This window comes from Lonchura striata, chromosome 15, assembly GCF_050655825.1.
Source record: "Lonchura striata isolate lonStrDom1 chromosome 15, ASM5065582v1, whole genome shotgun sequence".
Classification (NCBI taxonomy): domain Eukaryota; kingdom Metazoa; phylum Chordata; class Aves; order Passeriformes; family Estrildidae; genus Lonchura; species Lonchura striata.
The window spans coordinates 2,863,869-2,888,775 of record NC_140717.1 but is presented as its reverse complement, the minus strand read 5'-3'; the positions used below and the strand labels follow the sequence as shown (position 1 = coordinate 2,888,775).

General features: G+C 60.1%; 2 protein-coding genes across 8 annotated transcripts; one reads left to right on the top strand and one right to left on the bottom strand.

Annotated features, from left to right (window-relative positions):
• The first annotated feature begins 16 nt into the window (after positions 1–16).
• SELENOM (selenoprotein M) lies at positions 17–7,029 on the top strand. Of its 2 annotated transcripts, XM_085592845.1 has the most exons (6): positions 17–220; positions 300–335; positions 415–449; positions 894–972; positions 1,666–1,798; positions 6,894–7,029. In XM_085592845.1, exons 1-6 carry the CDS (start codon positions 80–82, stop codon positions 6,950–6,952), a joined length of 483 nt encoding a protein of 160 aa, XP_085448971.1. In that variant the 5' UTR covers positions 17–79; the 3' UTR covers positions 6,953–7,029. The 2 variants fall into 2 exon arrangements, with proteins under 2 accessions (XP_085448971.1, XP_021392446.3); XM_021536771.4 differs by lacking the exon at positions 6,894–7,029 and having other exon boundaries at positions 32–220; positions 1,062–1,668.
• Positions 2,294–24,557, bottom strand: SMTN (smoothelin). Of its 6 annotated transcripts, XM_085592830.1 has the most exons (22): positions 24,340–24,556; positions 18,933–19,093; positions 18,595–18,688; positions 18,408–18,486; positions 18,031–18,314; positions 16,481–16,583; positions 16,053–16,282; positions 15,863–15,926; positions 14,586–14,684; positions 13,713–14,042; positions 12,701–12,804; positions 10,523–10,639; positions 9,354–9,512; positions 9,189–9,264; positions 8,768–8,932; positions 8,145–8,207; positions 7,917–7,980; positions 7,414–7,584; positions 7,195–7,315; positions 6,972–7,123; positions 5,472–5,645; positions 2,294–3,195 (listed from the first exon to the last, which is right to left on the bottom strand). In XM_085592830.1, exons 1-21 carry the CDS (start codon positions 24,388–24,390, stop codon positions 5,501–5,503), a joined length of 2,832 nt encoding a protein of 943 aa, XP_085448956.1. In that variant the 5' UTR covers positions 24,391–24,556; the 3' UTR covers positions 2,294–3,195; positions 5,472–5,500. The 6 variants fall into 6 exon arrangements, with proteins under 6 accessions (XP_085448956.1, XP_085448955.1, XP_085448958.1 ...); XM_085592829.1 differs by lacking the exon at positions 5,472–5,645 and having other exon boundaries at positions 24,340–24,557; XM_085592832.1 differs by lacking the exon at positions 10,523–10,639 and having other exon boundaries at positions 24,340–24,551.
• Positions 24,558–24,907: the final 350 nt, after the last annotated feature.

Sequence of the window (24,907 nt, the reverse complement as noted above, 5' to 3'; positions counted from 1 at the left end):
GTTTTGCGCGCGAGGCGCCGCGCATGCGCGGTGCGGCGGCCGCGCCCGTTCCGCGCCGGACGTGGCAGCGGCGGGAGCGATGCGGGCGGTGCCGCCGGGGCCGGGGCCGGGGCCGGGGCTGTGGCTGGTGCTGACGGCGGCGCTGGTGGCGGGCAGCGGCTCGGAGCACCCCCGGCTCCGCCAGACCGTGCTGCGGGACCTGGCCCGCGGCAAGGTGGAGGTGAGCGCGGGCGGGGAGCGCGGGGCGCGCCGGGCGGAGCCGGTGCCCGCTGGTGCGTGACGCGTGTCCTCTCCCGCAGAGCTGCGGCGGGTGACGGCTGAACCGCCTCAGGGAGGTACGTGCTGGGGCCGGGGCGGGGCGGGGGGTCGGGGCTTCCCAACGCTCAGCCAGGCCCGACCGGCCGCTCTCCGCAGGTGAAGGCGTTCGTCACCCAGGACATCCCGTTGTAGTACCCGCCGGCAGCGGCTGCAGCGCTGGGGTCTCAGTGGGACGGGACGGGACTGGATGGGATGGGATGGGATGGGTGGGCAACGAGATGGGATCGGTGAGGGACAGGATGCAAAGGAATGAAGCATGGGAGTGGATGGGCTGAGGGAGGATGGGGCTTTTTGAGGAATGAAGGACAGTGTTTGGTGAGGAGTGGAGAATGGGTAGTTGGGGAATGTAATGAAGGATAGGATGATATGCAATGAAGGATGGGATGGAGGACAGAACAGATGGGATGGAAGGCAGTGGGATATGAGAGAAGATGGGCTGGGATGGAGGATGGTACAGGATAGACAGGAATGGGATATGACGGAGGACAGAAGGGGATATGATGAAGGATGGGATGGGATGGGATAAGGGTTACATGGGCTTATCAGTGCTGCCCAGTCCTTGACACATTGCCCAGCCATAACCTGGAGATGAAACACCTGCCTGGTGCTGACCCTGAGCTTGTGCTCCTCAGCCTCCGGTATGAAGAGTTAGAGGTGAGTGGGCAGTGTGGCACCTGCTGCCACAGGGCCTGGGGTGGTTAGTGCCCCATAGGTGCCAGTCTACAGCCCCTGTCTGGGTGCAGAGAATTCCCCTGAGCGACATGACCCGGGAAGAGATCAACCAGCTGGTGCAGGAGTTGGGCTTCTACCGCAAGGAGACACCTGATGCCCCTGTGCCAGAGGAGTTCCAGTTTGCCCCTGCCAAGTCTCTGCCAATACTGCTGCATCCCCAAGCACCCACTGCTGATGTCAAGACCCCACCCAAATATGACAAGGAAGAACACCCAGACCTCTAGCAAGGAGTGCCACCCTTAGGACAGGGTCCTGCAGCCAGTCCCCAGTGTAGGGAATAAGGGCGTTATGGCAGCTGGACATGATGTCACAGGGTGGCAAAGTTTTCTCCCCTCAGTCTTGTTTGTGTACTGGTTGATGCCCTCCTGTCCTTGGAGCCCATTATCCTTGGCCAGTCAGAAGGAGGAGCATTCCTTCAATCTCTTGCTGTGCATAGACTGGGCAGCAGTATCCTGCCTGCATGGGACAGGATGAAACCCTCAGCAGAAAGTGCCAGGTGCTAAGGGTAGATGTGCTGAGTCCCAAAGGTGGGAGAGCTGCCCCAAAAAGGGGGCTTTACCCTCCCCAGCAGGGTTTATGTCATATCCAGCTCCTAGTAAAGCTTTTATTTTGCAGTCATCTGCACTGTGTCATCTCTTCAGAGGGAGCTCGGTGGTGTACATCCCAAACTGCTCTGTTCCAAGCACAGCTGGGTCCCCAGAGTTTCTCACAGAAGCAGGAGAGGATGGCACAATCATAGTCATTGCTGGTGAGCCACATACCAACCTATAGACCAACTGTGCTGTTCCTGTGCCACCCCTCCCCAGCATGATAGAGGGGCGAGGGTGGTGGGCACCATAGCATGGATGAGCTGTTCTCACAGAGTGCAGGAGGATGGGCATGAGCCCACGAGTGAGTCCTGCAGTGTTGAACCAAAGCCCCATGGCTGCACTGGCCCAGTGGGGACATGTGGCCCTCAGCTAGGGAAGGCAGTGGGGCAGAGCTGCACTTGACTACAGCCTTGCTGGCCACGTGGGATCTTTGCTCTGTGCCAGGCCTGGGACAACAGGGGGCAGTGAACCCTGGTCAGGGTGGCTCAGCTATGGACATCATCAATGACGTGAGGAGCAGTACATGCCCCAGTGTCCCTCCAGGCTGGGTAAACAGTTGTGTTGCAGGGAGCCTGCAGCAGCTGGACTGCCAGGGTTCTCCAAGCACTGTGGTGTGCAATATGCTACTGGCAGAAGGACCTGAGCCAGAGGCATTGCCCTAGATTAACCTTTATTATCTGGCTGGTGTTGGTATATGTCAGCGCGGGTGTAGAGATGTGACAGAGGGGCGAGTAGCGCTGAGCACATGGGTGGCCTGAGCTGGAGGAGAGTGGGGGCAGTTGTCCCAGCTTGGTCTGTTCACCTTGCACTCCCCTGGGACCCCTTGTGCTACCCCCCTCCCCAGCCCACAGGTGCCCCTAATGTGGTAGTGCCTCAGATGCACGTGGAGGTGGGAAGCAGGGAGTTGGCATGGTTGTAGAGCTGTCCCCAGGGAGGTGACACCAAGCAGGGCCTGCAGTGGGCAGAGAGGCTTCCTTGCAGGGGGCCAAGGGAACCACTGAGGCGCTGCCTGCAGGATGTACCCGTGATCCTGGCTGGACTGCACAGCCCTGCTCAGTCACAGACCCGTGACGTGGCCCCACAGCTGTGCCTGTGCCACCTCAGGGACACAGGGATGGTACCTGCAGGGCAATTAATTCCTGGAGAACAAATAACTTAAAAGGCTGGATCAAGGGGGGCAAGCCAAGGTGGGAGCATCCCCAGCAGTGCCCACCTGGCTCTGCCCACAGCTGGTCAAGACAGAAGCAGCTCTGCCAAGGCAGATGTGTGGGGGTGGCCTGGTGGAAGAGTTCTCATGTCCCCAGTGCCAGACCCATGGCCCCCCAGACCCTCCCAGGCAAGCAGCTCCCTTGCCCGCAGGCAGCTGTGGGGCGAGGGCAGCAGTGGGGGTGGGAAAGGCAGGCTCTAGCACTCTTTCTGCCGCATGCGCAACTCGTGGCGACGCAGGTGGTTATAGAGGGACTGCACGTAGGTGAAGACGCACTTGGCGTCAGGCTTCTTGCCCATGATCATCATGTCTTCAACCTCCACCAGCGGCACGCAGTCCACCAGCGTCCTGCAGAGATGAAGCCTTCAGCATGGCCTCAAGCAGGCTACCCCATGTGGGGGCTGGAATGGGCACCCCACACTGCCCAGGGCCTGCTGGCGTGGGCACTGCTGCCCTCAGACCTGCTGAGCTCCTTTCACACACCGCCCACCCCACCCTGGTACCCACAGCCCTTCTGCTCCTGACACAGGAGTATGTGCTGTCTGCCCTGGGAGGTGCCTGCCCCAGGGAAGGGGTTGCCTAGCTGTCTGCACCCCTGGCTCTTCAGACGCTCTCCATCCCACTTCTTGGTGCTGGCAGTCATCCCCTCCTAAAACTGTGCCCACCCTCCTCCTCTTGCTCTTCCAGTTGATGCTCATGGTCTCTAGGGAAAGCCCAGCCTGGCTGCAGGTGTCTGCTGTGCCCCTGCTTCAAACCCTACCAAGTGGTTCAGGGAAAGCAGGGGGCGGGTCTTGGTTTTGTGCTGCCCCTTACTCCTGCCTCAAACTCTGGCCCTGCTCTTTTGCCTTCCTCAAATTCCTGCCAACCTGGCTTCCTCCCTTGTCCTGGACTAGAGCATAGGGCCTACCTGCACCAGGCCCAGCACACCCTACTGCTGGAGTAGGCACTGCCCTGCCTCAGCTCACTCAGCTTGGCCTATCTTCTCCTCTCCCTGCCCCACCAGAGTGCAGGGGTCCATGCAGGACCCAGCTCCAGGAGCTACCAGCCTTGTGGCACCCTGGCAGATTAGCTGTGGTTGTGTCCCCATCCCCATAGTAGTCTTGGGGCTCTGCTGCTGAACTTTTGGTGGGGCAGCCCACTCTGCCTTGCCACCTATCCAGTTCCCTGGGCCATATTCCTCCCCAAGCTGGGGCTCCCTGGGCATTTGAAGGGACTGACAACATGATTAGGAGTCATGATGACAAGGAGGAAGGATATGGAGGGGATCTGGTCACCTCTTGTCCTCTCCTTTCTACTGGGAGAGAAGGGGTGGGGGGCACAGAAGCAACCCTACCACTGTAGCCAATCTTCCTGGCCCTGCCCAGGCTTTGCACCCCTACCTGGTACTGTTCCCTCTTCAGGCTGCTGCTGCAGCTGGAGCAAGGGCTGCATTGGCACTAGGAGCAGTGCTGACACAAACTGGCAGCACGTGCTGCTGCCATGGCCAGTTCAGGTGCTTTGGCCCCGGCTGCTCAAGGTTCTGCCCCAAGGATCTGGATGCACAAGCAGGATCTCCCAAGGCAAGGCTCTGCCCCCAAAGACAGGGTACACCAGGAGGGTCTGAACCCTATGCTTGCCACCCACCACAACACCACCCTCAAGCCCCATGCCCTGTACCTCCCCTGTCCCCTCCTGCAATAGCCGCAGTGCACATGTTGGCCCCCTAGAACAGCCCCACCTCAAGGAGTGACTCCAGCCAGTTCCAGCCCCTGGGGAGCACCAGGGCCCAGGAGAGGCCCCCACTCTGGGTCCCATAGCCCCAGCCATTGCATTAGGTCTCTGCTGCCTGCTCCGTGGGCTCCAAGCCCACAGCTTGGCTGGCACCAGCCCCACCTCATGATTTGGCCACTGTGGGGATGGTGGGGAATGATGCTTGGGGCCTTGGGAAAGCCCTTGCCACTGCCAGCCTGGCTCGGGGGGTAGTTGCGGAGCAATGGCAGTGCACACAGAGTGACTCTGCCCTTATAAAGCCATTGTTTGGGCCCTGGTGTGCCAGCACTGTGCAGAGCCAGGGGAGCCACAGCTCTAGCACCAGCCAGGATGTCCTGAGACAGGCACAAACACTGCAAGATGAGGCAGGACCTGAACCTTGAGTCACACTTTCCATGCTCCTGCTTCTGCCCATATATGAGCAGGCAGCATCTTGGAGCTGGGCATGCACCCTGGGGCAGGGCAATGAGGCAAGTGGAAGCAGTGATGCTACAGCATCCTGGGGGCCGCCCACACTCAGGCAGCACCATTCAGAACACCTTGAGTGGCATCCCCAGCAGCTGACCCCTGGGTCAGACTCAGCCATGGGGGCAGGGCTCTGTTCTAACTACTGCCCTCCCCACAGCTGGAGAGCAAACAGCGCTCCAGGGTGACATAGTCCCCCTGCCCAAACCCCCAGAGGTGCTATTCCAGAAGGCTGGAGCCCAGCCAGCTGTCTGTGCCTATCTTCTGCTGGGTCTTGTCTGGCACCGCCAGGACTTGCCCCTCACCCATCAGCATCCCCCAGCCTCTTCCACAGCTGAGGCAGTCAGTTCCCTACCGAGCCCTGGTGGTGGTGGGCACATGGGCAGGTACTTGGAGGGGAAGGTTCTCACCATTGGTCCTGGGGGGGGCTGACAAGGGGCTACGACTTTTTGGTTTTTACCAGCCCCTTCTGGACCAGGCAGCGATAGAATTCCTGAATGTATGTGTACACACACTTCCAATCTGGCTCGCGCATCCGGACCATGTCCTCCACGTCCAGCAACTGTGGACAGTCCGCGTGCTTCCTGGGTGCAGGGAGAGAGAGGGGCAAGCCAGTGACCGCAGCCCAGTCAGGGAGGGGAGGAAGAGAAAACAAGAGAGACACAGATCAGTGCAGTTCCCATCCCACTGGCAGCTGCTCCGCTCTGGCATGCTCTGGGGATGCACAAATGCAGGGGCAGGAGGGCTCCAGGCACCCCATGCCAAGGCCATTCAGTGAAACTGGGGGGCACAAGCAAGGGGGAGAGGGGCATGTGAGTGGCGTGGAGAGGCGTGAAGTTCAGAGGGAAAGACAGACGGAAGAGGGGGAGGAGTAGGAGGATGAGTGAGGTGTTCTGGTGTGCCAGGTGCTCGGGGAGCGGGTTCCAGAGTGGAGCGGCGCTCTATACAGCTCCTATATAGACCCGCTGGGAGGAGGGGGTGGGGCCAAGCCCAGCCCTCCTGCCCAGCTCCACTTGGAACCACACGGCACAGCCCTGGTGCAGGAAGCTCAGGAAAGGACGCTCACAAGAGCTGCTGGAGGAGGAAGGACGAGAGGCCACCTGGCTTCCAGGCCGGAGAGATCGATGGCTCTCTCAAGTCCACACACCAGTTTCCCAATTAAGGCAAAAAATCCATTAACAGGAGTGCCAAGACCCAGGCCCACAGCCCATTTCTCGCTCCACGAAACAGCACCATGGCACCCTGGGAGCTTGTGGGAGTCCCCATCTCACCCTGCCACCTTGGACATCAGCAGGATGGAACCTCCACACCCAGCCCTGCCCCCTGGCAGGGTGCTGGAGGAGAAGAGTGGGTGGGTGGGAGAGAGACAGAAAGAAAGAGAGAGGGGCTGTCTGCCAGCCCTCCAGCTAGGCGCACTCCCACCTCTCAGCACCCAGGAAAACCAGAAGCAAAAGTGGAAGGGAAGAGACTGGAGAAGGTGCAATGGTGTTTGAGCCCCTACAACTGTGAAAGGAGGAACCTGGCATAGGCAAACCCTCTCCCCCCACAGGCTGCAGTCCCACACCTGGTACCCCAGGATGGAAAGTACTGCCTGAAGCCAGGTGGGCTCATGGGACTGCTGCTCTGCCTGTGGGTGCTTTGCCCCACATCCAGGAACCCAGACCCCCATACCTACCCTTGCCACACCAGACTGGGATACACTGGCCTCTTGTGACTCTACCCATACAGCTGCTGTTTGCCCCCACAGCACCTAACCTTGTAGCATTGCATGGGGGAATGACACCTACAGGCACCCACCTTCAGCACCATCACCTCCATGTGTCCCCCCTCAGCCCAGCAGCGAGCAGGAGAGCCACCCCAAGCTGCTCCAAGCCATCCCAAGTCCATATGATGGCAAGAGAGGTACGTACTCTGCAGAAGAGAAGGCCACCTCGAAGTTTTGGCGGCGGTTCTGAGGCGTCAGCTTACTGTAGTCAAATGCATCAGGGAAGAAATTGTGGACCAAGGCACAGAAGGCCATGCCATCACTCCAGCTGGATGAGAAGTTCTGGATGTCCACGTGCTGAGAGAGCAACAAAGTTACCAAGGGCCAGAGTGACTGGCCTTGGGACAGGAAGAGGATGTGGCACCCACCTCATAGCCCCGGGTCTTGGCTCTGCACCAGTCCAGCAACATCTGCTTGATACTGTTGGCATTAGGCACGCCAAAGCTGGAGGAGCGCTGCACGGCAGTCTGTGGTGCTGCAGGGTTTGAACTGTGGCAGGAGACATGGGGTGTTATCCATAGCTCCAGGGTGTTGTTATTTGTGCAGGAGTTACTGGCCTGGCCAGCCTGCCCTAGGCCCAGCCTCACCTCCCACCCTCCTTCTGCAGCTTCTCCATCATAGCTTTGCGTGCCTGTGAGGCCGATGTTTTGGGCAGACTCTGAGCCTTCATCAGTTCCTTCTTCTTCTCCGCCTGACGCCGCTCCAGTGCGGCCAGGCTGCTCTGCCGAGAAGCACTCTCATCTTCACGGTCAAAAATGCTGGGAGAGAGACAGGCAATGCTAAAGGGGTTGTGGGCAGCCCAGAGGAGGGCAAGCCGTGGTCTCAGCCCATAGCCAGCCCTGGAGCTCTGGAGACCTCCATGTCCCTGGGATAGAAGAGAGGTGGCTCTTAAGGTCCTTAGCTGGCAGACGTATCTCTGTGGCCAAGGAAGGACCCATGAGAACCTCTGAACACAATGGATGTACCTCAAGGAGCAGCAGGCTTTGGGGTCACATTTGCGTGGGGACACTGCAAGCTGGGTTGAGGGTTTGTGCAAGCAGATGAGGGACAGGGACCATGTGGGGCTTTCCTCACAGGCACATCTGCTCACCTGCCTGTCTTTTTGGATGAGGAGCTGTAGGATGATTTGGTTTGAACAAAAGTCCTGTTGCCATCTGCAGAGAGAAAGGAAGGAAAGAGGCCCTGGGCAGGAGCTGAGGGCAGTTGTGCCAGGAAGGCAGAACTCTGCCTGCACCAGGGCAGTGACAGTTCAGCAGCAGCGATGCCCCAGGGTTACACCCTGAGGATTCTAGGGGGAAAGGGCAAGAAAAACTCTTACTGTCTGATCTCTTCACATAACTTGACTCCATGGTTGTAGTACGAGAGGTCTTGGTGCCATCACCTGCAGGGACAAAGCAACAGGAACCACTGGGCTGGAAGGAGCAGTACCTACAGACATCTGCTGCTGCCAAGCACATTCACACCCACGCTGTGCAACAGGGAAATGTCCCAGGTGGTAGAAACATGGACATGGCAGGCAGAGGGAGGACAGAGGGCATGTGCCCCCCAGGCAGAGAACAAAGAGGCAAGTGCAAAGCAGCAGGGAGCTGGGACATCTCTCAGCCCCTGCAGCCACTCAGCTTGAGCCATCCAGGAACTGGGAGAGCAGGGATATAGGAGACAAGATACAGGGTGAAGGTGCAGATGAGGCCCTGCCACCCTGACAGGGTTGGGGATTCAGAGGGAAGTGACTAGAGCAGAACCCTTAATTATCCCCAGCCAGGCTCTGGACAAGCCAGAGACTCAGCTCTGAAAAACTGTCCTGCTCCCAGGACAGTCTAGCCAGACTCAGGACAAGCAGTGAATGGCAAAGGAGCTGTGGGGGAGGAGCACTGGGAAGGATTCTGCAAAGCCCCAAAAGGGCTGGCACACCACCCCCTCCCCACCCAGCCCAGCCCATACTAGACTGGACAAGACGCTCAGTCTTGGTGACAGTGCTGCATGCCGAGCCATCGGCTGACTGAGTGCTCTGTGTGGTGGTGGTCTCTGTGGCATGGCCAGCCCTTCCTGTCACAGATTGGCTTCTAGCCTCCTGCAGCCGCTGGTCCCGCTCCTTCTCCCGCTGGTCTGCAAACACAAGTATCATCAGGGAAGTGAGGTGGGCCCCATGGGTCCTGCCGCAGCAGGGGTCCTGCAGCTGCTGCTGGCCCATAACTGGTTTGTGGGAAGGATGATGTCTTTGGCCTTGCAAAGCCAGGGGGGCAATAGAGGAACCAGCACACACCCTCCTACTGCTTCTCCGCAGCTGGACAGCCACATTTCAATGCCCTATATTGCCACCAACACCTCTCTGACCCCAGCAGAGATCACCATCCCTGAGTACCTCGCTTGCGCTGGCGCAGCTCCCGCATGGCATTTCGAATCAGCCGTCGCTCCTCAAAGTCTGTTGTCCGATCCAACTGCAGGAGGTGAAGTCATCATTAGTCTTCTGCCATCAACTTGAGGTCTCTTTACCTTCTGCAGGAGCCCGAACCAGAGAAAGAAGTACCATCTTATCCAGAACATCCTCATCCTCAATCTTGCTCAGCTCCTCGACATTCAGCTTGCTCCTTCTCTCCACCTCCCTCACTTGCACCTTCTCCATCCCGTTGGGCAGCTCTGGTTCTCGCCTTGGTGCCTGCTGCTGCTCCACCATCTCTGGCTCCATCTGCAAGGACATCACTGCGGCTGAGACCCCCTGCCAGCTTGGCCATGCCCCCACCTCTTTGCAGGGTCCAGGCCCAGACATCACCCTGACACCTGCCCAGTGCTACAGGCAGTGAGAACCCTGGAGAGGATGGTGGTGCCACATGGGGCATAAGTGCTCTCAGCTGGTGGGATGCCACAAGCATCTGCAGCGCCCAAGGCAGGCAGGGGAACATAACAATCTGCAGCACCCCATGCCCCAGGAAGGTCCAGCAGTCCCTCTCTTCCTTTCAGTCTGGCTGCCATAATATCTCTAGATCCTCCCTGCTCCCTGGTAGAAGGCAGCTGGGTCCCCCAGCAGGCAGGAGTTGCCCAGGGCTTTGGACTGGCAGTGGCTGTTACCCAGCAGTGAGCAAGGTGCTGGCAAGGCCAGTGCACACCATTAGAGCACAGGGATTTCCATGGAATTAAGGGACTTAGTGTAGAGAAGAGCTTGTACAAGAGATCAAGAGCCTTCCTCCACATCCCTGCCAGGATCTAGGCCAGTTCGGCCCAAGCACAGTCAGGATGCCAAATCCCTTTCAGCACAACCCCCCAGCAATGCATAGCAGGCAGTGGGCCAGGCCCAGAATAGGGCAGAGAGGCACCAGGGATGACAGAGCGGGGCCAGAGGAGCCATGCACACACCTGGCCCCATCCTGCATCCTCTGACATGGTAAACTGATCCATGGCAAAGCCACAGCAGGAGTTGACACTGGCTACATGCGCCCATCCACCACCTGTGCCTGATGCTGTGGTGGGGCAAGACTACTGCCTGTGGCCTCCCACCTGGCACACTGGGAATGCAAAACAGGTGGGTGCACAGCCCCGCCACAGTGAGCCCAAGGAGTGGCAGATCCCCACAGTGCCATGTCCCTGTGCACCACTGTCACAGTCATGCCTTGTGCCAGGGCTACAGATACCCCCAAGAGCCCTGGGGGCTGGTGACCCCCTCCCTTCCCCCAGTCATGGAGCAGGGCTGCCCACACTCACGCTGCTGTTGCTTCGAGAGAGATGCAGGATCGACTGCTGGCGCGTACTGGAGAAAGTGGGTGGATGGGCCACAGGGTCACTGGGCTCCTCAGTGCCCTCTAAGTGGGTGCAAGGGTCCTGTGCTTCCAGAAAGAGGGTGCTGATGTCCTCCCTGGGGGGTGCCTGCAGCCCTGGCGCCAGCAGATCGAGATGGCGGCCCAGGCGCCCCAGCTCTGCCCGCAACTCCAGGTGCTCCTGTTCCAATGTCTGCAGTGCCTGCACCAGCGCCTGCACTTGCTGCAGAGCCCGCTCCAGTTGCCCCTCTGCTGCCTCCCGGAATGCCACCAGCTCCTGCCGCAGCTCTGCCAGCTCAGCCACCCTAGTCTGCGCCAGCCCCTCCAAGCTGAGCCCTGGCATGGTGGCAATGCAGGCGCTGTGGTGAGCCCTGCTCATCTGTCCTGCTGCCCTTTATAGGGGCCCAGGCACCCCCCCCCCGGCTGGAGGCTGGCCTGCTCCCTGCCTGTGGGCTATTCTGGTCCCAGCAGCCGGGGGTCCCGTGCAGGGGTGCTGAGCCAGGCGCCAGACTTGGCAGCACATTCGGCTATGGGACCAGGTGGCTCAGCAAGGGGAGTCCTGCAAGTGGCCCCCCCACCCCTGAAGGCTTCTAGGGCCAGATACCAGCCTGGGGGCTGTAGGACAAAGTGGTGGGGACCAGCCCTGACCACTGCAGCGCTGGGTGAATGAAAAAGCCAACCACTGCTGTGTTCTTCTGTCCAAGTGCCTTCCCACTCTGGGCCAGCATCACCCACAACACAACATCTCCAGCCCCAGGCTGGCATTGGTACAAAGGCCTTGGTCACAGCTTGGATTTTAGGTCTTCATACCCCTGTGCTCCCCAATGCCTGCCCCAGGGGGAGCAGGTCCCTGCATAGGTACAGGCAGCACCCCACCAATGAGAAGACATGCCGCTGCGGCTGCTGCCTGCAGGTCCCTACAGCCTGCTGGTCCTCCAACCAAGCCCTACCTGGCAGGGCTGCCAGCACCACTGCCTCATCCTCCTCCTCCTCACTGCTAACCAGGAGCATAGCTGGAGGTTGCATCCCCTGCCAGGCAGCCAGCAGGTCTCAGGTCCCCCACCTCACCAGACAGACCCACTAATACTTTAATAAGAGCTGACAAGTGCTCAGGCCAAGCAGGCCCAAGCACATTAGCACAGGGAAGTCACCCCACCGCAGCCAGCTGCTTACAGGCAGGACCTGCTGGCAGGTGTGGGCAGCACCTGTGGGCACTGCTTTGCCTCATGCTGGTGAGGGCTGGGCTGAGGATGGGATGAAGCCAGTGGTACCACAGCAACCAGTATGCCCCAGGCCACAGGTGGTACCACAGCTACTGGCAGTGACACAGGCCTCCCACAGTGCTATTCCTGCAGAGGCAGCCAGGCGTGCACAGGGCCATGAGTGAAACAGAGCCACGTTTGACATCCTGGCTCCTGCCAAGGCGGCACACGGGCGCCTTGCATTACCCTAGATGGGCAGGAGCAGATTAAAGCACTTGAAAGGCTGTCTCCTGTATGCACCCAGCCCAGGATGGCCACAGCCTGCTCTCCCCGCAAAGACACTGCAGAGGGTTTTTTTTTCAGGTTTTTTTCTCCAGTTGCACCCAAGAATCCCTCCTAAGCAGGCTTGGGCTTTGGGCACTCTCCACTCAGGATGGCATAGCAGAAACATGAAAGACCCCAACTCACAGCTCCAGGGTGCTTTAGACACCTTTGAGGAGTAGCCCCCCTCCAAGGCAGGCTCCCCAGATACATGGCCAAGGTCCATCCCCACAAGGAAAAACAGAGGGGGGGTGGTTGGCAATGGGTTTTTCCCTGAGTTGCTGCCACCCTTAAAGGTGTTTAAAACAAAGGGAGACCCACTAATATTCCTTGTCCCCATCTGCCCACCTCCCCAAGTGTCTGAGTACATGGTGGCACAGTCCAGAGTGCAGGAGGCTCACTTGGGGCTGTGCAACCACACACAAAGTCCAGGGTCTCTTGATGAAAAAAACCCTATCAAAAGCACCAACCAAAACAAGACAGAGCCTCTGGAGCATGCTGCCTACACTAATTCCTTGGTCCCTGCTCCCCACCCCAAGCCCTTGGAGCTGCCAGGCAATGGCCAGGTGGGACACAGCCCCACAGACCCCCTGAGCACTCACCTTGGTGACATTGCTGCTGACACTGCTGATGTTGCAGATGCTGCTGACGCTGCTAGGGACGGTGGTGATACGGATGGGGGTGCTCCGCAGATCCAGAGTCACCTCTGCAAGGGGAGCAAGAGGCATGTAGGGTCTGATCCAGCCCACAGGCTCAGCCCCACAGCTGGGGAGTGGCTCTGGCTGGGCTATCTGCCTCCCCCACACATCCTGCCCTGGCAGTGAGCACTGAACTGTGGCACAGGGAAAGGTGCTTTGGGGCAAGCAAGAGACCCCTCACTGCCCTGGCTTATCATCCTCCCCAAGGAAGGGCACTTTTTGCAGTGTTTCAGCTGGAGCCAAGACCCCCCAGTGAGAGGGATGGCCACAGGAACATCCCGAGCCAGCCACATCTGCGGGCAAGCAGGGCTGGGGCTGGGCTGGAACAGACATGGTGCAGCAGTGGGATGGGACAGAGCAGGATGGCGTGGGCTCCCCTGAACCAGCAGGTCAGCGGGGAGAGCATGGGGTAGGGCAGGGATTGAAGAATGACCACAAACATAAACACAGTAAGACATTGGAGCTGGGGACAGGCTGCAGGGCCAGATGATCTCCCCGAACTTAGATGCCCCAAGCAGGATAAGAGTGTATGCCAAAGGATGAGGGCTACCACGCATGCTTTGTTCTTCTGGCAGCACTCAAATATCCCTGCTGCCGATCAGCACCCAACTGGCCTGGCTCAGCCTGCCTGCCTTCACCTACCCATTTGTGCCCACCAAATGTCAGTGCCCGACAGCCTACTGGCACCCACCTGCTCCACTGCCCAGCTGTGCGCATTGTCGTATTAGGAGCACAGTCCTGTAGGGCTTACAGCCTGGTGGATGTCCACTCCCCTGTGGTGCTCACCTTCCTGAGAGATCCACACCTTTCCCAGTCCCACCTCCCTGCATGAGGCCCATGCCCATCACCCCTACAGTGTGAAGCCTCATGACAGATGCCACCTGTCCTGCACACCCCGTACCCCATCAGTGCCCACCTGCCCGCTGGCTGCCAGGGGTGGCCGTGATGCGGGGCGCCAGGGGCTGCGCGCGCCCATCCTTGATCTCGATGGTGAAGAAGGTCTTCATGGCGTCGAGGCGGGAGCCGACGGGGCGCGGGGCCGGACGCTGCTCTGCGCCGCCGCTGCCCCGCGCGTTTTGAGCGGGCGGCGGCGGGGCCGTGCGGGGCCCCCGTTGCCATTGGGCGGCCCCGGCCCCGGCCCCGGCCCGCCCCCCCGCGCCGCCCGCCCCCGCGGGCCCGAACCGCTGCGCGCGCTCCCGCACCGAGCCGGCGGCGGGGGAGGGCGCGGGTCCCGCGGGGCGCGGCGCTGCGGGGACGGGCGCGGGGTTACCGGGCTGCGGCCGCCGCGCGCGTCCCCGCCGGGACCTGGCCCCGCACCGTGCGTGCGGCGCCCCGCGGTGCCCCATACACGCTGCCCCCCACCCTGGGGTGCCCCCTGCGATGCGTGCCGGCCCCGCCCCGGGATGCCACACTGTGCATACAGCACCCCCTCGGCTGCCCACACGACGCACAAAGCCCCCGGAGTGCCTGACCGTGCATGCAATCCCTCACGTGCTCACGGGAGGTACCGCTGTCCCCCAGAGATCCCATCGCACAGCCAGCATTTCCCAGGGTGGCTGCAGCCCCTCAAAGCCTCTGCTCCCTCCCCCCACTGGTGCCGGATGCTCGTGCACATGGATAGGAAGGGAGGGAGGGAGGGATTCTGGGCAGGAAGCAAAAGGGCAGGTGGGCAGCCAGCAGCATCCTGCGCCATCCCAGCACTGTGGAGCTCCACACCTGCCCAGGTTCCACCGGGGACATCCCACCACCGGGAAGCAGAGAATGGAGGCAGCGACCCCTAGGATCTTACCCGTGGGGCCAGCCAGGCAAGGAGAGGAGGGCACCAGCTCCCACCGGTGAGTATTCAGGCGAGCCGGGGTCCCTGTGTCTCCCTGGGTGGGCACTGATGCTTGGAAAGAGACAGGTCAGGGAAGAAATGACACAAAGCGGGCAGAGGGTGAGCACTGCACAGGTGCTTCTGGCATCCCCCCACCCCAGCACAGCACCCTGCAGTCTCCCTCCTCATCACTCCACACTCCCCAGAATTTAGTGCCAAAATCCATCAGAACTTTTTGGCTGCCCTGCACCCCAGCCATGGGCTGTCTTGCAATGCAAAACCACACTGCAGAGGGTAGGCTCTGTGCCCAGCAGTGCAGTGGGGGTCCCTGGGATCTGTGTTGAAAGGTTGGGATCACGCTTGTCCTCACCAGGCACTGGCACACCATCACCTCTGGAGTGTTGAAGGGCCCAGGTAGCTTAGCCTTCAAGGCTGCAGAAAGGGCTCTGCCCTTGGGCTGGAGTCATTGGTGCCCATGGAGGGAGGGGGCTCAGCTTCTCAGAATCCAGGTTTGAGCCCCTTGTGAGGCCGGGGGGTCACAGCCTGCACACTTGCCTCTACCCCAGGGCTGTGCCATGCTGCAACCCACCACCCCTAGCATCTTCCCAGGGCTTCTTCCTTCCCAGGAGCCAGCAGCCTCCAGGGGCTCCTCAGAAGGACAGCAACCTCCGCCTGTCAGGGCAGCACCCCTGACCCTTGAAGCAGAGAGCTGCTTTTTGGTTTTTCCCCATTTCCTCTCGGCACATCCACAGGGATGGTTTTCCTAACAGTATGAAGAGGGCAACTGCTGTCCACTGGAATCTCTCAGGACTGTGGGGAGGCCCTGCAGGGTGCTGGGCCCAGGGTGGGGGTGGTCAGAGCCAGCCATGCACAGCTCCCAGCCTTATTGGGACAAAGAATGCAAAAGGCCAGGGTTTGCTACTGGCACCGATTCCCTTTCATGGCCCTGCAGTAACCCAGCCAGAGTGGGAGCCCCAGTAAACAGCCTGCCTGGCACCCAGTTCCCTGGCTGGGGTGGGCATTGCCACCACTTGGCTAGGCAGCAATTGGCCCCCAGCTAGGGGTGGCCTTTGACCTGGCCGTGTCCTGCACTCACATTCCTGGCCCAGCACACGTGGGCTGGAGTCATGTCCCCAGGGCTGCCTGGGATGCTGCAGGACAGGGGAGTGGGGGGGCTTTGGGGTGGCACCGCCCAGCTGGCAAGGGGCCACAGCTCTCCTGTCACCCCCCCCCCTCAGGGCTACACTTACCCACTGATGGCCTTGCGTGTCTCCCACCTGGCCCCAGCACCTGGCAGTGCACCCCAACATGAAGCTGTGGGAGTAGAGGGGCAGAGCACTCAGCTGGGGGTTACATGCAGTACACCCATCAAATTAGCTTCACCCACAGACTGCCAGCCCTGGGCAAGGAGGGCAGCGGCAGCTGCCGCCAGTTTTGTACCTGGCTGCCAGCACTGGGCTGGCCCAGGGTGAGTTGCTCCCCTCTGGGGCTTTGTGCCACACTGGGCTCTGGGGCGCTGGCAGGGCTGCCCAGGTTCCCTTCTTTCCAGGCTGCTGGGGGCTGCCCCAGGGGCAGACCCTGCTGCAGGTCCTCACCACCATCCTCAGGCTCTGGACTGGGCTCTGAGGCTGGCTGCAGCTCCAGGAGCATGAGGGTCCCTGAAACCACAGCTGTGGATGAAAAGAGACTGTTCAGGGAGCCTGCAGTTGCCTGCAATGGACCCTGCAGCCCCTCCAGGCACCCGGTTACCCTGCCCACCTTTGTGAGATAGTATTGCTCTCCATCGTCCTGCATCTGGCCAGGCACAGCTCTGGCCCCAGGCACACAACCCACATAGGATTCTGCCACGGACATTTGTGGGGACTCACCCTGAGCACTGGGTTTCTGAGGGTCTCCTGCCTGCTGGCTGCACAGCTCCTGCATCCCAGCTGGGACATGCTCCTCCTCCACCACATCCTCTCGCCTGGGGGCCTGGGGGGAGTAGAACCAGCCCTGCTCCAGTCTCTCACTGGGCCACCATGGCCCATTCTAGCCAGGGATGCATAGGCTGTGGACTCTTCCCATGCTATCCAGGTCCCTGCCTGCATGCTGCTGGGAATTGACAAGCACAGGAGTCACAAGAGGCTCACAGGGGGACAAGTGTCCCCACACCCTGCTGCATCCTGTGGGCAGGGCAGGAGACAGTGTCTAGTGAAGGGGGACACCAAACCTCCCCCATGCCTGCAGCCCAGGCACTCTAGGGCTCCATGATGCAGGGAACATCCAGTTTTACATTACCCTGTCCTTGTCCGTAGCACCTGCAGCTCTGCTTGGCAAATGATGAAATATTCTGGACATAGGACCACACACAGGTGACAGATCTGTCTCTGACATAAGTCTGAGCAGGCCTAGGATGTCCTAGTATCAGGTAGGGAACAAGGTGCCAGTCCTGGCTGTGCCAGTGCCTCTAGCAGCCCCATGACTCTAGGGCAGGGGGAGGTGAAGAGGGGCCCATACCCTGAGGGGGCATAGGAGAGCCAGGCCTCAAACCCAAGAATGGAAATGGCCAGATCGAAATCAGCCAGATCAAGCAGAACAGCCCTCTCAGCTGCTCAGTGATGTCTCAGCCCAGCCAGGGCTTGGGGGCAGCATGCCAGCACATCCAGATGAGGAGGCAGACAGTGCTGAAAGGTGGAACAAGGCCACATCCCTTTGGCAATCTCCTGCTACAGCTCTGGGGCAGGTGGAGGAAGAAGCAGGACTGGACAGAGGCAGATGGGAGAACCCACACCTTCTTTCCTGGCTGTGAGTACACCCATTGCTTCTCCTCTTCTCACCCTCAAAGGACAACCCCACAGGGTTGGATGCAGAGGTCTCCTACCACCACAGAGTCTCTGCAGTGTCACCCTTGCTGCACCGAAAACCCCAGTTTGTGTTCATTCCTTCCAGTTCTGCCCACCAGCTTATCCCTCCCCCATCGAGAAAGCTCCCAGCAGCTTCACTCCAGAATGAGCCCTGGCCCCTCGAAGGCTGTGAGGAACAACCATCATGAGAAGGGGGACAGGGAATCGAGGTTTCTACCCACGCAAGGGAACTGCTGCAGGAGAGATGAATAGCTGTTGCCTCCAAAGAGCCCCATCCCCAAGAACTGGAGCAGAGATGGGTGTACCAGCTGCACCAAGGGGCTCCCGGATCCCCACCAGGTAGCATCCTTGGGAGAAGCTCAAGGGGCACCCTGGCCTGAAGACCCAGCCCCAGCTCACCACTGCTGGGGCCACACTGGCACAGCCCAGCTGTGTTTCCCTGTCCCCAAAGACTCCAGCCTCACCTATGGACAGGCAAGTACAACTTGCCCAGGGCTCTGTGCTCCAGACAGGCTGGCACAGGAAAGGGTGAAATCTTGAACAGTTCCACCCCCTGCAGTGCTCTACATACTCACCGCTGAGCCTTTGGGCTCCTGGGCAGGGGCCTGCTCCACAGCATCCTCATATCCACTCTCCTCTGGCCCAGCCAGTGCTGGCTCTGCATCATCCTGCTGGCTGCTCTCCCCGCTCTTGTCTGTGTCTGGAGGTTTGGTGCTGCCTTCAACACAGCTTTCTTCACTCCCAGTAAGGGCTGGTGTTTCAGCATTGTCCCTCTGGACAATTTTAATTTCCCCAGGCACAGTGCGGGGCTTGCTGTCATCCCTTCGGCTGCTCTGCACATTCCCAGCCAGGGTCGCGGCTGGGTGGGAGCAAAGATGGTTTTCAGGAAGGAGCTGCCCACATCTCACACTTTCCGGGACTTCCCCCCCAGAACAAGGGAATGGTGCCTCACCTTCAATCTCCTCAGCCCGCAGCTTACGGATGGCAGCTCGGATCAGCTTGCGCTCCTCATACTCACCCGCTGCCCGCAGCTATAAGAGGAAAGGACCCAGGAAAGCCCCAGCACAGGGTGACCCATGATCAGCCCCACCACAAGTTCCACCCCAGCAAATGGTCTGCCCTGGCACACAGTCACTCACCAGTTTTGTCAGTTCCTCCACACTGGTGATAGCTTCAAGCTGCTCAGACAAGGCAGCCAGGGCTGCCTGCTGCTGCTCTTCCAGGCGCTGGGACCTGAGCAGGGTGAGAGGGGTGGCCATCTGGGGGCTGTCATGGGTGCTTGCGAGCAAAGTCCCCTTGTGGGCAGGTGGCAGATCCAGGCAAGAAGCCCCACCATGCACCAAGCTGCTCTGTGCCAGGCTGTTCCCACCCTCACGTTCACTCAAATCTGTCACAACCATAGTGGGGCCAGGTACCACAGCCCCAATGTCCCAGGGCAGAGGCAGGGAATGACACCCCAGCTCACAACAGGACTCACTGTGGCCAGTTCTCCTTGTTGTCCTGTCGGTGGCTGCTGCGTTCTGGGCGGAAGCGCTTGGATGCCAACGTCTCCTCGTCCCGCTCCAACTCCTGCCGCTGCAGTTCCCGGATAGCCGAGCGGATGCGGCGCCGCTCAGCCAGGTCCAGTGTGGCCTCCAGCTGGGTGCACAAGGCAGGGCTCAGCACTGGCTCTGGCCACTGAGCCCTCATCTCGGCCCTGGTGCTGCCCTCTGCCACACTGCCATGAGCTGCCCACACTCTGGACAAAGGCGCTGTCTGTGTGTGGCACCCACGTGCCCAGTGCATGCTGCCCGGCACTGCCAGGCCCTGCGGGAGGTGGGCATAGCTCCCCTGAGGCAGGATGCTGGAATCAGCCATGGTGAGGAGGGGCTGTCATTGTAGCACTGAGACCTCCGGGCATGTAAAGGTCAAAGTGATGAGCATGGAAAATGAACGCCCACCAGTGGTCCTGCTGTCTGCAAGGATTGGTGCTCTGCCCCTCCCAGTACCACCAGCTCTGGAATGAGTCCTCCTACCCATGCCAGCTCCTCCAGCAGCGAAGGGACAGGAGAGCTCATTCTCTTCTCATCCCATGTTCCCCAGGGGGCACTGGGTGAAAGGACTCCAGCATCCCACCTAGGACTCATCTTGTCCACCCTGCAGCCCTCCCCACCCTCATTCACTGCTAGCAGATGGTAGGCGGCTCTTGGAACCAAATCCATGAGTGGGATCTGTCCTAAATCCAAGTCCAACCCTTTATGTGTGGGAAGTACAGCCGCAACTGCCCCACAAATGTCCCTCATGAACATCTCACAGGCACTCCAGGTGCTCCTCAGCCCACCCAAGGCCAGCACCTGGCATCGGCATGCAGAGCTGCTCCCCCTCTTCCAGATCAGGTCACAGCCCAGCCCCACTACCAGCTCGAGTTTTTCCAGAGGGCTATGAACACACCTCCTGATGTTCAAGGGGCAGAAGGCAGCCAGATCTGCAGTGAAAGGTCAGCCAGGGCAGGCATGGCCCTGCTATCCTCACACTGTCCTGCTGTAGGACATCAACACTGCCCTGACATCAGGAACCCAGGAGGTGATTTCCCATGGAGCTTGTCAAAAATAAACCCAGTGACCAACAGCAGCTGCTGTCAGCATCAAGCTCCATTGCACTGGGAGAAGCCATGGCTGTGCCATAGGACAAGCACATCAGTCCCTTCCCTTCCTGTCCCATGGGCCACTGACAGGCCACCCAGCCAGGCTCTCTGGGTTCCGCTGCAGCAGGGATCCAGGGTCAGTCCCTTGACTGGACCTAAATTAAGCCACACGGGGGTCCCCACACCACTGCCTGTATGCAGACTTCTCTGCAGAGAAGCTATCTTTCCTGAGAAGCTACTGCCCTTTGCCCTCTCTGCTTTGGTGATATGGGAAGGAATTCCCATCTTAGTGAAGCCAGCAAGCACAGAGCAGGCACAGAGATGCCATGTGCCACCCCAGCAGCAGCCAAAACTGCGGTCCTCCAACCCTTGCCAGTCACAAAGCCCAACAGGGAGCATTATCCTTCCCCAACTGAGAAGATACCAGTGGCCAGGACTACCAACTCCTAGGGCAAGCCAACTCTAAAAACACACATAACCTCTGGGAGAGCTGCCTGGAGCCAGGGTGCTCTTTCCTTCCCACCTCAGCAGCGCCCACTAGGCCAGCAGGCAGTACCATCCCTTCCAGCATCCCAACTAGAGCTGAGACCTGCAGCACGCTCTGGGCTTTTATCCAGGGCAGGCACCTCTGCCATCACAAGGCCAGGGAAGCAGCTGGGAAGAGCATGAGCCATGGCACTACCAGAGCAGTGGAGGGTGTGGGCCTCTCATTTTCAGTCTACCCTGGATGGCTGCCGGCATCCCAAGGATGCCACTGCAGTGGGGACAACTACTACCAGGACAAAGGCATGGTCCAGCAGCAATGTCAGCCAGCCAGGAGACCTGGCTCTCTGCAAACAGGGCAGCATTAATGGGCTGGGAAGTGGTGGAATTTGGTTCAGCTCAAAATGAGGGGCTGGAGGCAGAACTTTGTGGTAAGGACAACTATTCCTGCAGCCATCCAAAGGCTCTGAGGACAGGAAAACAGTCCTCAACTGCATATTGGGTGGCCAAGGCCTTGGCCCTTCCCTAAATAAGCTGCTGGCAGTGAGTGGCTTGGCCCCAGCAGCTGGGTCAGGGCAGTGGGGAAGGTGGGGAGAGAGGAGAAGGGGCATGTGCACAGCAGCTGCAGAAGTTGTGAGTGCCAGGAAAGGACATAATGGGACACCAGCACTGCAGGCCCTGGTGCAGGAACATGCTGGCACCAGTGTGTGCTGTGTGGCACCCACCTGCCAGCTCTCGGGTCTGCCCTACCCAGGAGGCTCCAGCTGGGACTTGACCTGCACTCAGGTCCTGAAAGGCTTCTCCCCACAGGAGAAAATGCCTTATTCCAAGCCCACATCAGCAGGGAGCTGGGATGAGGCAAATGAGCAGCTTTGGCAAATGAGCAGTAGCAGGGGTAAGCATGACGGAAACCACAACAGCTGCAAAGGGACCAAGGGGCCCAACCCTGCCCTTCCTGAGCACAGGAAGGCTCAGGGATTGGCACATGCCGGGGTCCCATGGGCCCTGCCCAGCTGCCAGCAAATTAATGGTTCCAAGAAAACACCCCCCTCAGCACACAGACTGCCTTTGTGAAAGGGCACTGGCACAGCACCCATAGGCTGCTTCCCCACTGGTGCCCAACACAGCAGTGCTCAGAGCCCTGATGCAGTGGGCAGCTCCTCCAGGAGGGCTGCAATTAGCCTGGCATCCATCTGGTTCTTTGGAGTGCCGCAGCACACAGCAATTTGGAGGATGGAGCATGGCCACGGGGAAACTGCTTTGAGACATCGGATGAGCCTGGCACATTGAGCACCTCCTACAGCCCCAAGCTTCACTGTCACCTTTGGAAAGAGCCATGGGGAGCATGGCTGCCCCCCGGGCAGAGGAAAGCAGGAAGGACACTGGATGACAGGGACATGGCAGGGATGCAGTGGCCACTTCTCAGGGCCATTGACGATTTGCCAAAGGCTACTGGGTATAAGAGGAAGGGGATTGTGGGACTCAGACTCAGTCTAAGAGAGAAACAGGAGTTTCTAGCCAGGCAGATGCTTGGGAAAGAGTTGGAAAAGAATGTAAATAATTCTTTATCTCTCTTGTTTTTCACATTGTTTATAGGTAAGTTCTATCACTGTGCATCAAGCACTTTGCACCAATGCTGTGGGTTGTTTTTGCTTCAGAACCAACGGAATTGGTCCTCACAAAGCTATGTATAAAAGATCAGTGTATTTTGAATAAATTGGAGTTTCATTTTCACCAGCCTTCTGATCTGGTCAGAGTCTCTTCATTCCCATCCTGCCTCGACAGTGACAGGGGATCTCATGGCAGCAACTTTCCTAGCTCAAGCCTGCCCTGCCTTTGTCTCCAAAGGTATTTATATCCTCCTTAATCAACCAGACTAAGAACTGGAGGGGCTGAGAGAGGGAAGCACTCCTCAGCCCAAAGCTGGCAGACCTCAGCCCGGAGCTCAGTACAGCTGTGAGCACTCAAACAATCTCTTGCTTCTGGACATCCACCTAAGGGCCACCTTGCAGTAGCACCCACCCCATCCCCCACCGCTCCCTCCTCCAGCTTCTTTAAGCCCTTGGTCACCTTTATGCTGCACCATTGGTTCATCACAACTGGCCTCCCTGAGGCTGAGATACCAGTGGGCAGCTGGAGAAGGAATCATATGGATGCCTATGGCAGGAGTTGCAAGGGCAGCGGCTTCCTGACAGCTCCCAGCCCAGCCAGCACAGGAGTGAGGGGACTGCAGGGACCTCAAGTCCCCCAGCCTCCTTCTTCCAATTTCCCTGGGGACATCAGATGCTGCTGCCTAGGTGTCACTTGGGAGAAATGAAGAGAAGCAAGGCAGAGTGGAGAGCTGGGGAGAGCAGAGAAGAAGGGAGGAAGTGGTGGGAGAGGCAGTTTTCCCTTATATGGACTAATCCTCTTCCAGCTGAGTGGAGCCAAAAACCTAACCAGAAGAAAAAGAATTCCTTCCCTGCCTCACGTCAGCTCAGATGAGGCTTTTCCCAGCCTGTGCCACAAAGCACAGGGAAATGTGGGTCACAAGCACAGTGCTTTGGGGAGGCAAAGCCTCAGCATGTCAAAGAAAAAGCATCCATAGAAGCAGTGCTCACTGCAGGATGAGATCCACCTTCCTGGGCTGGCCAGACACTAGAAACCCACTGCTCTTGAGGCTCCATTTCAGATCAGAGACCTCAGATGGGACATGGCAGAGCTGGAGCACTGTCAAGATGGGATGACACCCTGACCACCCACCCCCATACCTCTGGATGGATAATCCACTGGCCCCGACATCACCCCACGAGGAGCCAGTGGGCTCCTCAGCTCGAACCACGGGCAGGTCTGCGTGTCGTCACTCAGAGCTGCCTGATGGTTGCAGGACAAAGGCTCAACCGGGGATCCGCTGCACAGCCCTCACTTCCCGCCGGCATCCCGACTCTTTCCTGTTCCAGCAGACCTGCCTTCCTGGCTGACTCAGCTTCCTGCTGTGACTATTGCCCATCTCGTGCCCGGGCCACCCCGGCTCAAGCCCCGGGGCAGTCAGCACAGCCCTAGCCCCGGGCTGGGGGTCCCTGGGGCTGCCCAAAGCCGGGCAGTTGTAGGGGCTTCCCAGGACACCAGACCTGGCTGAGTATCTTGTGTCCCGTGTTCGGAACACGAAGGCCCTCGTCCCCCAGAGCCCATCGGCCGCGGCAGCGCACGGCTCTCGCTCCAGGGGCAGCGTTCCGGCCGGTGCTCCAGAAAGAGGGGGTGGGATGCAAAGCCATTCGGGCAGAGCCCGGGAAGCGCGCCTGGCACTGCGCCAGCCCCGGCAGCGCGGGAGCCCGCAAGGGGAGAGCGGGGAGCAGGGAACTGTGCCAGCCTCGGGGGACGATTCCCCGGGATCCGCCGGCTGAGAAGATGGAGCCGGGAAAGGCGGTACGGCCAGGCGCGGTTGCGAGCCAAGGGCCAAAAGCGGCCAGAGCAGGGGAGCCAGAGCTTTCGGAATCACCAGAGCTCGTGCTGGAGCTCACCCCGGCCCGGAGCCCGACCCGGGCCAGCGCGGGCCCCTCCAGGTGCTGCTGCCTGGGATCAGCGCTGGGTCTCCAGCGCTACATCCGCTCCCAGACATGGCTCTGAAATCCCTCGGCCGAGCGACAGACCCGAAGCCCGCCCGGTCCCATTCTGCCCGCGCCTTAGACAGCAGCCCCTGGCCCGGGGGGGGTTCAAGGAGCCGAGGCACCTCCAGGCATGATCCGCCCTCGGAACCGCCGCGAGCGTACCCCGAGCCCCGGCGCAGCCGGGGACTCACCAGCTTCCGCAGCGCTCCCTCGTCCATCCCGAGGAGGTTCTCCTGGGACATCCTGCCCGTCGGGCCCGCGCTGCTGCGGCCGGGACTCGAGACAACAAAGCACGGCCGGGGCAGCGCGGCCCTGCGCTGGGTTCGACTGCGCTCCCGCCCCGCCCCGCTTCCTCCCTTCCCGGCTCCGCTCCGCTCCCGTTCGTGCTCCCAACAGCGCCGCAGCTCCGCCGCTTCCCGCCGCCTCCTATCGCCCCGCCTCGCCCCGCCGCCGCCAACACGGCCCGGCGCCGCCCCGCCGGACCTGCGGCTCCCATATCCCGGTGCCCAGCCCTGTCCCGGCACCGTGCACCGGCAGCCGTGCTGTGCCGTGCCGCTCCGGACTCACGCCTGTCCCAGACCCTATGCCGGTGCCGGTGTAGCGGAACTCGAGCCTGGCTCCCTTGGGATGGCACTCCAGGGTGTATCGCTGCCCGCAGAGTGTCCCCGAGCCCAGCGGGGCCGCCCGGACTCCCCACCCGCAGGAGCTGCTGCGCCCCTCGGCGGGCGGGATGCGGGGCAGAGAGCCACCAGCACCTCC